Source organism: Cervus elaphus, chromosome X (assembly GCF_910594005.1).
Source record: "Cervus elaphus chromosome X, mCerEla1.1, whole genome shotgun sequence".
NCBI classification, from domain to species: domain Eukaryota; kingdom Metazoa; phylum Chordata; class Mammalia; order Artiodactyla; family Cervidae; genus Cervus; species Cervus elaphus.
Window position 1 is genome coordinate 75216419 of NC_057848.1, and position 15722 is coordinate 75232140.

Genomic DNA, 15722 nt, shown 5'->3' on the forward strand with positions numbered 1-15722 from the left:
TCACTCAAGGTACATGCAGTCTAATTCCTGAGCCCCTGCCTTTCTCAATCCTGAATATACAAAGAGACCTTTCATACTCATTAGGAAAAAAAAGACAAGCAACCTGGCAGAAAAATGGGGGAAGGATATGAACAGAAAATTCAAAGAGGAAAATGCAAATGGCAAAAAAATAGGATCTCTGTTGTCCATCATACTGGTAAAAATGTTTTTAATTGGTAAAATCTGGTGATGATGAAGGTCTGGGGAAGAAGGTACTCATAACAGTATCAGTAGGAGTACGTGATGGCACAATCTTTTTGGAAACAATTTGTCAGCATCTATTAAAGTATAAAATACATATACCCTTTGGCCTTGTAGTTTCATTATACCTGAGAACAAAGGAAACAGACAAGAATACTCACTGAAGTCCCATGTGTAACTGTGCAAAATAGAAACAAACCACATGTCTACCAGTAAGAAGTAGCATCATTGGCCATGGCCGAAGCCATACCACTGGAATGTCAGCTTCATGAAGCAAACGTTTGTGTATGAGATTTAAAATGTAGTATGCTGAATGGTGGCCCTCAAAATATATAGCCAAGTACTAATCTTATGAATGTGACCTTACTTGGATAAAAGGGTCTTTGCAGATGTAATTAAGTAAAGATCTTAGGATGAGATCATTCAAGATTATCCAGGTAGATTCTAAATTCAACAAAAAGTGTCCTTATAAAAGACTGAGGGAAAGACACACACGTGAAGGAGAAGGGAAAGTGAAGATGGAGACAGAGATAGGAGCCATGCAACTGCAAGCTGAAGACCACCTGGAGCCACCAGAAGCTAGGTTAGGCAAGGAAGCATTCTTCGCCTGGAGCCTTCAAGGAGGAGTATGCTCTGCCAACACTGTGATTTTGGATTTCTGGCCTCCAGAACTGGGAGTGAACAAATTTCTGGGTTTTAAATCACCCAGTCTGTGGTACTTTGTTACAACAGCCTGTAGCAAAGGAAACTACCATCAGTTCAGTTCAGTTCAGTTGCTCAGTTGTGTCCAACTCTTCACGACTGCATGAATCACAGCACGCCAGGCCTCCCTGTCCATCACCAACTCCCGGAGTTTACACAAACTCATGTCCACGGAGTCGGTGATGCCATCCAGCCATCTCATTCTCTGTCGTCCCCTTCTCCTCCTGCCCCCAATCCCTCCCAGCATCAGGGTCTTTTCCAATGAGTCAACTCTTCGAATGAGGTGGCCAAAGTATTGGAGTTTCAGCTTCAGCATCACCCAGGACTGATCTCCTTTAGGATGGGCTGGTTGGATCTCCTTGCAGTCCAAGGGACTCTCAAGAGTTTTCTCCAACACCACAGTTCAGAAGCATCAATTCTTTGGCACTCAGCCTTCTTCACAGTCCAACTCTCACATCCATACATGACCAATGGAAAAACCATAGCCTTGACTAGATGGACCTCTGTTGGCAAAGTAATGTCTCTGCTTTTTAATATGCTATCTAGGTTGGTCATAATGTTCCTTCCAAGGAGTAAGCGTCTTTTAATTTCATGGCTGTAGTCACCATCTGCAGTGATTTTGGAGCCCAAAAAAATAAAGTCTGACACTGTTTCCCCATCTATTTGCCATGAAGTGATGGGACCGGATTCTATGATCTTAGTTTTCTGAATGTTGAGCTTTAAGCCAACTTTTTCACTCTCCTCTTTCACTTTCATCAAGAGGCTTTTTAGTTCTTCTTCACTTTCTGCCATCAGGGTGGTGTCATCTGCATATCTGAGGTTATTGATATTTCTCCTGGCTATCTTGATTCCAGCTTGTGCTTCTTCCAGCCCAGCATTTCTCATGATGTACTCTGCATATAAGTTAAATAAGCAGGGTGACAATATACAGTCTTGACATACTCCTTTTCCTATTTGGAACCAGTCTGTTGTTCCATGTCCAGTTCTAACTGTTGCTTCCTGATCTGCATATAGGTTCCTCAAGAGGCAGGTCAGGTGGTCTGGTATTCCCATCTCTTGAAGAATTTTCCACAGTTGATTGTGATCCACACAGTCAAAGGCTTTGGCATAGTCAATAAAGCAGAAATAGATGTTTTTCTGCAACTCTCTTGCTTTTTCAATGATCCAGCAGAAGTTGGCAATTTGATCTCTGGTTCCTCTGCCTTTTCTAAAACCAGATTGAACATCTGGAACTTCATGGTTCACATATTGCTGAAGCCTGGCTTGGAGAATTTTGAGCATTACTTTACTAGCATGTGAGATGAGTGCAATTGTGTGGTAGTTTGAACATTCTTTGGGATTGCCTTTCTTTGAGATTGGAATGAAAACTGACCTTTTCCAGTCCTGTGACCACTGCTGAGTTTTCCAAATTTGCTGGCATATTGAGTGTAGCACTTTCACAGCATCATCTTTCAGGATTTGAAATAATTCAACTGGAATTCCATCACCTCCACTATAGAGAGCTATATTTACTCAGGTCTTCAATACATACTAATTTTTTTTAAGTTGTGAAATATATACATATAACTGAAATGAAGAAGCCCTACACATGTTATGTAAAACATAAAATACTGAACAACCTATGTGTATAGATGTTCATAACAGCAGAGAAAACTAGCTGGGACCAGCATATCCCAAATTGTCTTAGGCAGTTCCCTCTGGGGAATGGAAGCAGGTGTTACAGGATGAGGAGGGACCAAAGGCAATATCAACTTTATTTTCTAAGTATTCATGCATGTTTAAAAGAATGGTTTATAGAATTGAAAGAGATATGTGTACCCCAATGTTCATCACAGCACTGTTTACAATAGCCCAGACATGGAAACAACCTAGATGTCCATCGGCAGACGAATGGATAAGAAAGCTGTGGTACATATACACAATGGAATATTACTCAGCTATTAAAAAGAATGCGTTTGAATCAGTTCTAATGAGGTGGATGAAACTAGAGCCTATTATACAGAGCGAAGTAAGTCAGAAAGAAAAATACCAATACAGTATATTAATACATATATATGGAATTTAGAAAGATGGTAACAGTGATCCTATATGTGAGACAGCAAGAGAGAGACAGATGTAAAGAATAGACTTCTGAACTCTGGGAGAAGGCAAGGGTGGGATGATTTGAGAGAGCAGCATTGAAACATGTATATTATCATATGTGAAATAGATCGCCAGTCCAGGTTCGATGCATGAGGCAGGGTACTCAGGGCTGGTGTACTGGGATGACCCTGAGGGATGGGATGGGGAGGGAGGTCAGAGGGAGGGTCAGGATGGGGAACACTTGTATACCCATGGCTGATTCATGTGAATGTATGGCAAAAACTACCAAAATACTGTAAAGTAATTAGCCTCCAATTAAAATAAATTAAAAAAAAGAAAAGTAAAAAAAATAATGGTTTAACCTTGAAAGAAAAATTTAAAGAGAAATTGATGATAAAGCTTAGCATTTGAGAGGTTACATGTAGACACCACATAAAGAATAGTCATTATAAAAAGATCTAAAAGGAGAAACAAATCCCTTATTCACTTCAAGGTATCTTTTTCTGAGCTAGAAAAAGCTAGTCCTTGGAGGTCACTGCTGGGATGTCACACCAGCAAGGGCTATGACTTGAGTCAGAGAAAATCCTGGATCAGTTATTACACATTTTTGGTATTCTCCACAAAGGAAACAAAGGATTTTAAATATCCAGATTTTCTTTTAAATAATTCAAATTATAATAACCATGTTATATTTGATTAAGTAAAACAGGCCACCTACTGTTTTCCTTGAATGTGTATTCTAAATGGGTAGTGCATAGTAAGCACTGTTATTGCATTTAATAGTCTGATTTACTACTCACGCTTTACTGTAGTTCCTTCCACTGCATCCTCCAGACGGAAACCACCAGTGTCCCCAGATCCTGAAAATTAAAAAGAAAAAGAAGATTTTAAAATGTAACTCTCTTGGAAAGAAACAAAATAATACTAATATACTCTTGTAACTGTCATTTCCCTTTAGACAGTGTTATGAAGACAATGCCACAAAAGGAAATCAGTTGAAGCCACCCAAAGATACACTGAATTGATATCCCTCAGCAAGCAATCTATTGATTCCAAAACAACAGCAAAAACAAAACAAACCCCCCCCCAAAAAAACAGTCCTCTGTCCACTAGAAGACTGAAGGTTCAAGTGAATGAAAAATGAAGTATTTAATATAACCTTATAGAAAAAACTTCTTCATAGTATGACTTTTGATAACGAGCCAAGTTCTTTCACCCCATCCCAACTCTCATACAAAGGCTGCTCTGCATTTTGGCAACCTAAGACACACTCCCCCCCACACCAACTCCAGCACCTACACCTAGGCTACTATCTGACACATAACAAAAAAGGCCGTGCAGAAGAGTTTTTCACAAGACAATTTGTCCTCAGAAGTGGACCCATCTGCCCAACCCTGATTGCTACTGAACTTGACAGCTTTCCTTCCCTCTAGGTAGGCATGTAGTTTCCCACAGGGTATATACATTAAGTCTCAAGCAAACCACTTTGCACGTATACTGGAACTAAACAAGTAAGTAAATGGACAGTAGATTACAGAAGCCAGGTTTCTCACTGCTGGAGAGGGAGGTTACAGACGAGAGAATTAGAAAGAGATCCATGTGACAGTCGACTAGAATTGGAGACATCAGTATGAATAATGTTTGGCTATATATATATGTGGTTATATATAGAAATATTCATAAACACGTGCATATACATGGGGTTAGTATTCAGATATACATCCCCTTGCTCTGTCAGATGAAAAGGCCTAGAAGCAACAACACCCAAGTAGCAATGAACACACCTGGCACCCAGATTTTGGTTTCTAAACACAATTCTCCAATAAAAGGAACCAGACCTCCTTGGAGACATAGCTGATTCTAGAATTGGGACAGGAAATATCTAGATAAGATCTGAGATTCTTCAGTGCTAGGAAGTACTTTTAAAAATATTTGATATTGGTGGGTATATGTCAAAGGGGCACAGAACTGACAGAAAAGAGTTCTCAATGGCTAAAGTTGGAAAAATTTAAAGCAGCAAAATAAAGTGGTACTGAATTATGACCCTATGTATAAAATAAATATCCATGACTCAATGCTGATATAAATGACTGAGCAAAAACATAAAAACAGAAGAATTCAAATTAATTTATGTAGACATTTCTCCTCTCCATAAGTGCTGACTCCCTTCCAAGATTATAGTATAAGGGGTGGGGAAGAGAAAAGTAACCTTACAGTGGAGAAACTGACATATACTACATCAGCCAGGCAATCAAGATTAAGATTAACAGTGATGACTTATACTGATATTCTCTGCTTTTTTTTCTTTTTTTTTTTTTGGTCTTGCTGCACAGCATGTGGAGTCTTAGTTCCCTGAAAAGGGATGGAACCCATATCCCCTGCAGTGGAATTACAAAGTCTTAACCACTGGACCACCAGAAGGCCCAATACTATATTCCCTTGATACAATGAGAAGGGCACTAAACCTCTGTGGTCTTCCTTTCAAGGAAGGATAACTCTATAACCACAGTATAATCACAAGGAAAAGAGCAGAAAACTCCAATTGAGGTGCGTCCTACAAAATACTTGACTAATCAAGCGAAATGCTGGGCTGGATGAAGCACAAGCTGGAATCAAGATTGCCAGGAGAAATATCAATAACCTCAAATATGCAGATGACACCACCCTCATGGCAGAAAGAGAAGAGGAACTAAAGAGCCTCTTGATAATAGTGAAAGAAGAGAGTGAAAAAGCTGGCTTAAAACGCAACATTCAAAAAACCAAGATCATGGCATCCAGTCCCATCACTTCATGGCAAATAGATGGGGAAACAATGGAAACACTGACAGTTTCATTTTCTTGGGCTCTAAAATCACTGCAGATAGTGACTGCAGCCATGAAATTAAAAGATGCTTGTTCCTTGGAAGAGAAGTTATGACCAACCTAGATGGCATATTAAATAGCAGAGACATGACTTTGCTGACAAACGTCCTTTTAGTCAAAGGAAAAACTATGGTTTTTCCAGTAGTCATATATGGATGTGAGAGCTGGACCAAAAAGCTGAGTGGTGAAGAACTGATGCTTTTGAACATCAGTGTTGGAGAAGTGTTGAACAAGCAGTGTTGGAGAAGACTCTTGAGAGTCCATTGGACTGCAAGGAGATCAAATCAGCCAATCCTAAAGGAAATCAGTTCAGAATATGTTCATTGGAAGGACTGATGCTGAAAGTGAAGCTCTAATACTCTGGCCATGTGATGAGAAGAACTGACTCATTGGAAAAGACCCTGATGCTGGAAAAAATTGAAGGCGGGAGGAGAAGGGGACGACAGAGGATGAGATGGTTGGATGGCATCACCAACTCAATGGACATGAGTGTGAGCAAGCTTTGGGAGTTGGTGATGGACAGGAAAGCCTGGTGTGCTGCAGTTCATGGGGTCACAAAGAGTCGGACATGACTGAGCAACTGAACTGAACTGAATACTCCTCAAAACTTTCAAGGCTGTCAAAAACTAAATATGAGAAACTGGCACAGCTTGAAGAGCCAAAGGAGATGTAATGATGGAAATTCACGTGGTACCCTGGATCAGCTCCTAGGACAGAAAAAGGACTTTAAGTAAAAAAACTAAGAAAATCTGAATAGAGTATGGACTTTAATAACAGTGTATCAGTGTTGATTCATTAATTGTGATACATGTACTGTACTAATATAAAATATTAATAAGAAGGGAAGCTACCTAGGTGTAGAGCACATGGGAATTCTTTGTATCAGCTTTGCACTGTAAATCTAAAACTGTTCTAAAAAAAGTTTATTTTTGAATATCTATTTCCTATAGCAAAAAAAATTAAGGTAACCACTAAAAAAGAGATATAGGATGTATAACCTCTAACTCATTCAAGAATGAAAAGAAAGGTCAATACCAACAACTAAAATTCAACAAAAGTCACCAACAGGAAAAAACAAAAATATGTTAAATACAAAACATGGACTTCCTGTATTGTCTAACACAAGAATATGTATAACTATGCTAATAAAAAGTGAGTGTAAATAGAGCAAATTTCCTATTGAAAGGTTGTTGCCATGAGCCATGAACGACACTGGGATTCTTGGCCTCTGGAGGAGAGGAATTTGATCTGGGGTCAGTGATGAGGCTTGATCCCTCAGGGCTTTTGTGTAGTAAACTTTCATTAAAGTATGAAAGAAATAGAGAAAGCTTCTGACATAGACATCAGAAGGGGGCAGAAAGATTGCCCCCTTACTAGTTTTTAGCAAGGAGCTATATACCTATTAGCAAATTATCTGCAGGCCACTGTTGACCCACACCTCCACTGGAGACGCCTAGACACTCACAGGCAAGTCTGGCTCCATCTCTTGTGGGGATACTGTTCCTTTCTCCTGGCTCCTGGTGACACAAGGTCTTGTTTGTGCCCTCCAAGAGCCTGCTTTCCCAGTCCTGTGGATGTTCTGTTATCAAACCACACTGGACTCCAAAGTCAAATTCCCAGGGGTTCACAGTCCCTTTGCTGGATCCCCAGTGGAATGGCAAACCACTTCAGTATTCTTGCCTTGAGAACCCCATGAACAGTATGAAAACGCAAAAAGATAGGACACTGAAAGATGAACTCCCCAGGTTGGTAGGTGCCCAATATGGTACTGGAGAAGAGTGGAGAAATAAGTCCAGAAAGAATAAACAGACAGAGCCAAAGTGAAAACAACACCCAGTTGAGGATGTGACTGGTAATGGAAGTAAAGTCTGATGCTGTAAAGAACAATATTGCATAGGAACCTGGAATGTTAGCTCCATGAATCAAGGCAAATTGGAAGTGGTCAGACAGGAGATGGCAAGAGTAAACATCGACAGTCTAGGAATCAGCAAACTAAAATGGACCGGAATGGGTGACTTTAACTCAGATAATCATTATACCTACTACTGTGGGCAAGAATCCCTTAGAAGAAACGGCATAGCCCTCATAGTGAACAAGAGTCCAAAATGCAGTACTTGGGGGCAATCTCAAAAATGACAGAATGATCTCTGTTTATTTCCAAGGCAAACCATTCAATATCACAGTAATCCAAGTCTATGCCCCAACCAGTAATGCTGAAGAAGCTGATGCTGAACGGTTCTATGATGTCCTACAAGACCTTCTAGAACTAACACTAAAAAAAGATGTCCTTTCCATCATAGGAGACTGTAATGCAAAAGTAGGAAGTCAAGAAATACCTGGAGTAATAGGCAAGTTTGGCCTTGGAGTACAAAATGAAGCAGGGCAAAGGCTAACAGAGTTTTGCCAACAGAATGCACTGTTCATAGCAAACACCCTCTTCCAACAACACAGTAGATGACTATACACATAGACATCATCAGATGGTCAATACCGAAATCAGATTGATTATATTCTTTGCAGTCAAAGATGGAAAAGCTCTATACAGTCAGCAAAAACAAGACTGGGAGCTGACTGTGGCTCAGATCATGAACTCCTTATTGCCAAATTCAGACCTAAATTGAAGAAAGAAGGGAAAAACACTAGACCATTCAGGTATGACCTAAATCAAATCCCTTACGATTATACAGTGGAAATGACAAATAGATTCAAGGGATTAGATCTGATAGACAGAGTGCCTGAAGAACTATGGACAGAGGTTGGTGACATTGTACAGAAGGCAGTGATCAAGATCATCCCTAAGAAAAAGAAATCCAAAAGGGCAAAATGGTTGTCTGAGGAGGCCTTACAAATAGCTGAGAAAAGAAGAGAAGCAAAAGGCAAAGGAGAAAAGGAAAGATATACCCATCTGAATGCAGAGTTCTAAAGAATAGCAAGGAGAGATAAGAAAGCCTTCCTCAGTGATCAATGCCAAGAAATAGAGGAAAACAGTAGAATGGGAAAGACTAGAGATCTGTTCAAGAAAATCAGAGATACCAAGAGAACATTTCATGCAAAGATGGGCTCAATAAAGGACAGAAATAGTTGGGAACTAACAGAAGCAGAAGATATTAAGAAGAGGTGGCAAGAATACACAGAAGAACTGTACAAAAAAGATCTTCATGACCCAGATAACCACAATGGTATCTGAGCCAGACATCCTGGAGTCTGAAGTCAAGTGGGCCTTAGGAAGTATCACTAAGAACAAAGCTAGTGGAGGTGATAGAATTCCAGCTGAGCTATCCCAAATCCTAAAAGATGATGCTGTGAAAGTGCTACACTCAATATGCCAGCAAATTTGGAAAACTCAGCAGTGGCCATAGGACTAGAAAAGGTCAGTTTTCATTCCAATCCCAAAGAAAGGCAATGCCAAAGAATGCTCAAACTACTGCACAATTGCACTCATCTCACATGCTAACAAATACTCAAAATTCTCCAAGCAAGACTTCAACAGTATATGGAGAATTTCCAGATGTTCAAGCTGGATTTAGAAAAGGCAGAAGAACAAGAGATCAAATTTCCAACATCCGTTGGATCATTGAAAAAGCAAGAGAGTTCCAGAAAAACATCTACTTCTGCTTTATTGACTATGCCAAAGCCTTTGACTGTGTGGATCACAATCAACTGTGGAAAATTCTTCAAGAGATGGGAATACCAGATCACTTTTCCTGCCTCCTGAGAAATGTGTATGCAGGTTAAGAAGCAATAGTTAGAACTGGACATGGAACAATGGACTGGTTCCAAATCGGGAAAGGAGTACGTCAAGGCTGTATATTGTCACCCTGCTTATTTAACTTATATGCAGAGCACATCATGTGAAGTGCTGCACTGGATGAAGTACAAGCTGGAATCAAGATTGCCAGGAGAAATATCAATAACCTCAGATATGCAGATGACAACACCTTCGTGGCAGAAAGAGAAGAGGAACTAAAGAGCCTCTTGATAATAGTGAAAGAGGAGAGTGAAAAAGCTGGCTTAAAATGCAACATTCAAAAAACCAAGATCATGGCATCCGGTCCCATCACTTCATGGCAAATAGATGGGGAAACAATGGAAACACTGACAGACTTTATTTTCTTGGGCTCCAAAGTCACTGCAGATGGTGACTGCAGCCATGAAATTAAAAGACACTTGTTCCTTGGAAGAGAAGCTATTACCAACCTAGAGAGCATATTAAAAAGTAGAGACTTTACTTTGCTGACAAAGGTCCTTTTCTTCAAAGCTATGGTTTTTCCAGTAGTCATGTATGGATGTGAGTGTTGGACCATAAAGAAAGCTGAGCACTGAAGAATTGATGCTTTTGAACTGTAGTATTGGAGAAGACTCTTGAGAGTCCATTGGACTACAAGGAGATCAAACCAATCAACCCTAAAGGAAATCAGTTCAGAATATATTCATTGGAAGGACTGATGCTGAAGTTCAAATATTCTGGCCATTTGATGAGAAGAACTGACTCATTGGAAAAGACCCTGATGCTGGGAAAGATTGAAGGTAGGAAGAGAAGGGGATGACAAAGGATGAGATGGTTGGATGGCATCACCGACTCGATGGACATGAGTTTGAGCAAGCTCTGGGAGTTGGTGATGGGTAGGAAAGCCTGGCATGCTGCAGTCCATGGGGTCGCAAAGAGTTGGACATGACTGAGTGACTGAACTGAACTGATATAACAAGTAAGTGCTAACAGGAAGGAAAAAAATATTGATATAAGGCAAGATAAAATTTAAGAGCTAAACCTCTAAAGAGGAAAAGTGACATATTTTATGGGTTTACATCATATAATCCACCAATAAAAGTCATGCACTTAATAACTCAACTTCTAATATTCTAAAGTAGACACTCAATTCTTCCTTTGATGAAATAATCGGTATCAGATTAGCCTTCCATAAATAACCATAAAATGAACAAAGCATGAAGCAACAGTTTTCAGCATTGAACAAGTATTGAGAGACTACAGTCCCTGAGATCAGGGAAATCATGACAGCTAAATTCAACAGGTATTCCTCGACTGGATCCTGTACCTATAAAGATAATCAGTGGGACAATGAGTGAAATTTGAATGAGGTCTGTGGACCAGATGGTAATACTGGCTCACTGTCAATTTCCTGATCTTGATGGATGTACTACAGTCATAGAGGAGGGTTGTCCACATTTTTAGGAAATGCATACTGAAATATCAAGAGATAATGAGTATCATATTTGGGACTGATTCTGAAATTTTTTCAGAAGAAAAGTATTTGAAGATAAATACACACACCAGAGCTAATGTGCTATAACTGGGAAATCTAGGTGAATAGTAAATGGGAATTCCTTGTATTAGATAATATTGGAACAACTGGTAAAACTTGAATGGAGTCCGAGAATTAGGTAGTATTAATGGATCTGCATTCATTTTCCAATTCAGATGGTTACATTGTTGATATGCAAAAGGATGTTTGTAGGAAATGCACTCTGAAGTATGTTGTGAGAGGAAGGATCATAGGGTATGGCAACATCTTCTCAACTTATTAGGGGGAAAAAAGAAGGTCCCTGCACTGTACTTGCAAGTTTCCTGCAGGTCTGTAATTCGTCAAACATTTAGACAATTAAAATAATTTAAATATGCATATCCGGAGAAGGCAATGACAACCCACTCCAGTACTCTTGCTTGGAAAATCCCATGGTAGGAGGAGCCTGGTAGGCCGCAGTCCATGGGGTCACGAAGAGTCAGACACGACTGAGCGACATCACTTTCACTTTTCACTTTCATGCATGGAGAAGGAAATGGCAACCCACTCCAGTGTTCTTGCCTGGAGAATCCCAGGGACGGGGGAGCCTGATGGCTGCCGTCTATGGGATCGCACAGAATTGGACACGACTGAAGCGACTTAGCAGCAGCAGCAAGTATGCATATTTCTCAACTCAACAATTGTACTTTTAGGTACATGTTACAGAAAAATACTTGCACATGTGCCCAAAGAGTTATGTACAGGATGTTTATAGCAGTACTGCTTACAAGAGCAAAAAGAAATGGAAACAGACCTAGTGTTCACTGAAGAATAGTTGAAGTAAATATGGTTCTTCAATACAATGAAGTGTTCTGCAGCTGTTTAAAAGAATGGGATACTCTCAGTAAACTAGGGCTACAAGGGAATTTCCTCAACTTGATAAAAAATATCTACAAAAAACCTACAGCTAACATGATCAGGAACAAGGCAATGATGTCCCTTGTCAGCACTGCTTTTCAACATCATACTACCAGTCCCAGCTACTTAAATAAGACAAGAAAAGGAAAAAAGGTATAAAGACTGGGAAGGAAGAAATAAAACTCTTTTTGCAGAAGACATGATTATCGAAAAAAATCCACCCCAAAACTCAAAACTCCTAGAACTAATAAGTAACTATAGCAAGGTTGCAAGGTATATGGTTAATATAAGTAGATTTCCTATGTACCAGCAATGAACAAATGGAATTTGAAATATTAATAAAAAGCACAACACTGTTTACATTAGCAGCACCTCCCCCAAATAAACACCTTATAGAAATCTAACAAAATATGCACAAGATCTATATAAAGAAAACTACAAAACTCTAATGAAAGAAATCAAAAGAGAAGAGATATTTCATGTTCATGGATAGGAAGATTCAATACTTTCATAATGTCACTTCTTCCCAATTTGATTATAGATTCAGTGCAATCACAATTGAAATGTCAGCAAATGATTTTGTGATTGACAAACTGATTTTTAAGTTTATACTGACAAAATGATCAAGTTTATACTGAGAGGAAGAAAACCCAGAATAGCCAATACAATATTGAATGAAAAGAACAAAGTCAGAGGACTGACACTACCCATCTCAAGACTTACTATAAAGTTAAGATACTGTGGTATTAGCAAGAGACAAAGAGATCAATGGAACAGAACAGAGAGCCCAGAAACAGACTGACATAAACATAGTCAACTGATCTTTGACAAAGGAGCAAAGGCAGGATGATGGACAGTCTTTTCAACAAATGGTGCTACAACACCTGGACAGCCACATGGAACAACAACAACAACAAAAAAAACCCTAGACACAGACCTTAGACTTTTCACATTAACTCAAAATGAATCATAGTTCATTGGTTTCTGTTTTGTTGATAGTTTCCTTTGCTGTGCAAAAGCTTTTAAGTTAAATTATGTTCCATTTGTTTATTTTTGCTTTTATTTCCTTTACTTTAGTAAACAGATCAAAAATTAATTCCTGCGATTTATGTCAAAGAGCGTTCTGCCTATGTTTTCCTCTAGGAATTTTATAGTCTTCAGTCTTACATTTAGAACTTTAATCCATTTTGAGTTTATTTTTGCATGTAGCATTAGAGAATGTTCTAATTTCATTCTTTTACACGTAAAAGATGTCCAGTCTTCCCAGAACCATTTATTGAAGAGACACTGTCTTTTCTTCAATGTGTGTTTGTGTCACTCACGTGGAACTAAACAGACATTTTTCCAAAGAAGATATACAAATGGCCAACAGGTATATGAAAAGATGCTAAACAATATCCATCATCAGGGAAATGCAAATCAAAACCAGAATGAGGTATCACCTCACACCTGTTAGAATGGCTAGAGCCAAAAAACATGCTAAGTTTTGGTGAGGGTGTGGAGAAAAAGGAATCGTTATGCACTGCTGGTGGGAAGTAAATTGGTTCAGCCACTCTGGAAGATAATATGGAGGGTCTTCAAAAATTGAAAAACAGAATTATAATCCATCAAATCCTACTTGTGGGCATATTGCCAAAACAAAGGAAATCATTATCTCAAAGATATCTGCACCACCACCCCCCCCCCCAGCTATGTTCCTTGCAGCCTTACTCCCAACAGCCAAGATATGGAAACTAATTGTCCACAGATTGATGAATGGATAAAGCAAATGTGGTATATACATACCACAGAATCTTATTTGCCATTTAAAAGGAGATTCTGCCTTTTCAACAATATGGATATATCTAGAAGGTATTATGCTAAGTGAGAAAAGTCAGAGGAAGACAAATAACTGTGTGACTTCACCTGCACATAGAGTCTAAAACAACCTAACTCATAGAAACAGAGTAGAATGGTGGCTGGCGACCAGGGACTGCAGGGGTGGGGAAATGGGGAGATGTTGGTCATTGTTGGTCATGGGGTATAAACTTCCATTTACAAGATGAATAAGTTCTAGGGATCTAATAAGTGTGTGGTATAGTGTGGTACCGATAATTAGCAATTTTCAAGAATATGATACACTCTCGTTAAGAGGGTAGATCTTAAATGTTCTCACCAGACACACACACACAAAAATGGCAATTATGTGTTAACTAATCTTATTGTAGCAATCACTTCACAATATATACATGTAGCAAATCATCACATTGTCAATTATAGATCAAGAATGCTGAGGGGGAAAAAGATAAAGAAAAAAAAAGATATGAACTGTGTGAGTCAGAGTTGGTGTATGCCTTGTCAGGAGGTTGCTAAAGCTATACACATAAACAAAAGCACACCAAGTGAAAACAATGGGCTAAAGACTTTAACTGACACATTAAAGAAGACAGATAGATGGCAAATACACATAGGAAAGCATGTTGCACATCATATGTCAATAGGGAAGTCAAATTAAAACACTGCGATAGCAGTATACACCTATGAGAATGGCCAAAATCCAGAACGTGGACAACACCAAGAGCTGATAAGGCTGTGGAATGAAAAGGAAATCATATTACTGCTGGGAGTACAAAATGGTACAGTCGCTTTGGAAGACAGTTTGCTGTTTTCTAAGAACACATACATACCATATGATCCACCAATTGTGCTCCTTCGTGTTTACCCAAAGGAGTTAAAAACTTATGTCCAAACAAAAACCTGCACACAGATGTTTATAATTTCTTAATTCATAATTATGAAAGCTTGGAAACAGCCAAGATATCCTTCAGAAAGTGAGTGTTAGTCACTCAGTCATATCTAACTCTTTGCAACCCCATGGACTGTAGTCCACCAGGCTTCTTTGTCCCTCAGGAAGTAAGCAGATAAATAAACTGTGTTACATTCAAGACAATAGAATATTATTCAGCACTAAAAATAAATAAGCTATCAAGGCATGAAAAAACACAGAGGAACCTCCAATGCCCATGCTAAGAGAAAGAAGCCAATTGTAAAAGTAACATAGTATATGATTCCGACTATCTGACATTCTAGAAAGACAAATATGAAGACAGTAAGAACGATCAGCGGTTGCCAGGGGCTGTGTGGGGCAGAATGACTAGGTGGAGCACAGAGAATTTTTAGAGCAGTGAGACTATTCTGTATGATACTCTGATGGTGGATTTATGCCATTATTTATTTGTCTGAACCCAAAGAACGCACAACACCAAGTGTGTGCATGCTCAGCCATGTCCGACTCTTTGGGACTCCATGGACTATAGCCTGCCAGGCTCTTCTGACCATGGGATTTCCCAGACAAGAATACACCACCACCAAGAGTGAAACACAATTCAAACTATGGACTTTGGGTGATGATAATACTGTCAATATAAGTTAATCAATGGTAATGAAGACAACCTCCTTGTAAGGGGGGTGTGTTGGTAATGAGAGAGGCTGTGTATGTGTGGGGTCAGGAGGTATACGAGAAAACTACATACCTTCTGCTCAATATTGCTCTGAGCCTAAAATTGATATAAAAAATTAATTCTATTAAAAAGAAGAAAGGCATAAGCCTATGTGCTGACATGGGAGAGAGCTCCAAGACACAGTATTAAATAAATAAAGGTGCAGAGAAGTTTTTTTTCCATAAATATCTACATTTAA

General features: G+C 39.1%; 1 protein-coding gene across 4 annotated transcripts in view; it reads right to left on the bottom strand.

Moving 5' to 3' along the window:
* Positions 1–15722, bottom strand: part of CD99L2 (CD99 molecule like 2) — a 139206-nt gene that overhangs the window by 30399 nt on the left and 93085 nt on the right. For all 4 annotated transcript variants that reach the window (XR_006340090.1, XM_043897660.1, XM_043897661.1 and 1 more), the window contains exon 2: positions 3825–3884. Coding sequence is in view for 3 of the 4 variants with exons in the window: in XM_043897660.1 (XP_043753595.1) it covers positions 3825–3884 (60 nt within the window). In the remaining variant the exon portion in view is untranslated. The remainder of the gene's footprint in view (positions 1–3824; positions 3885–15722) is intronic.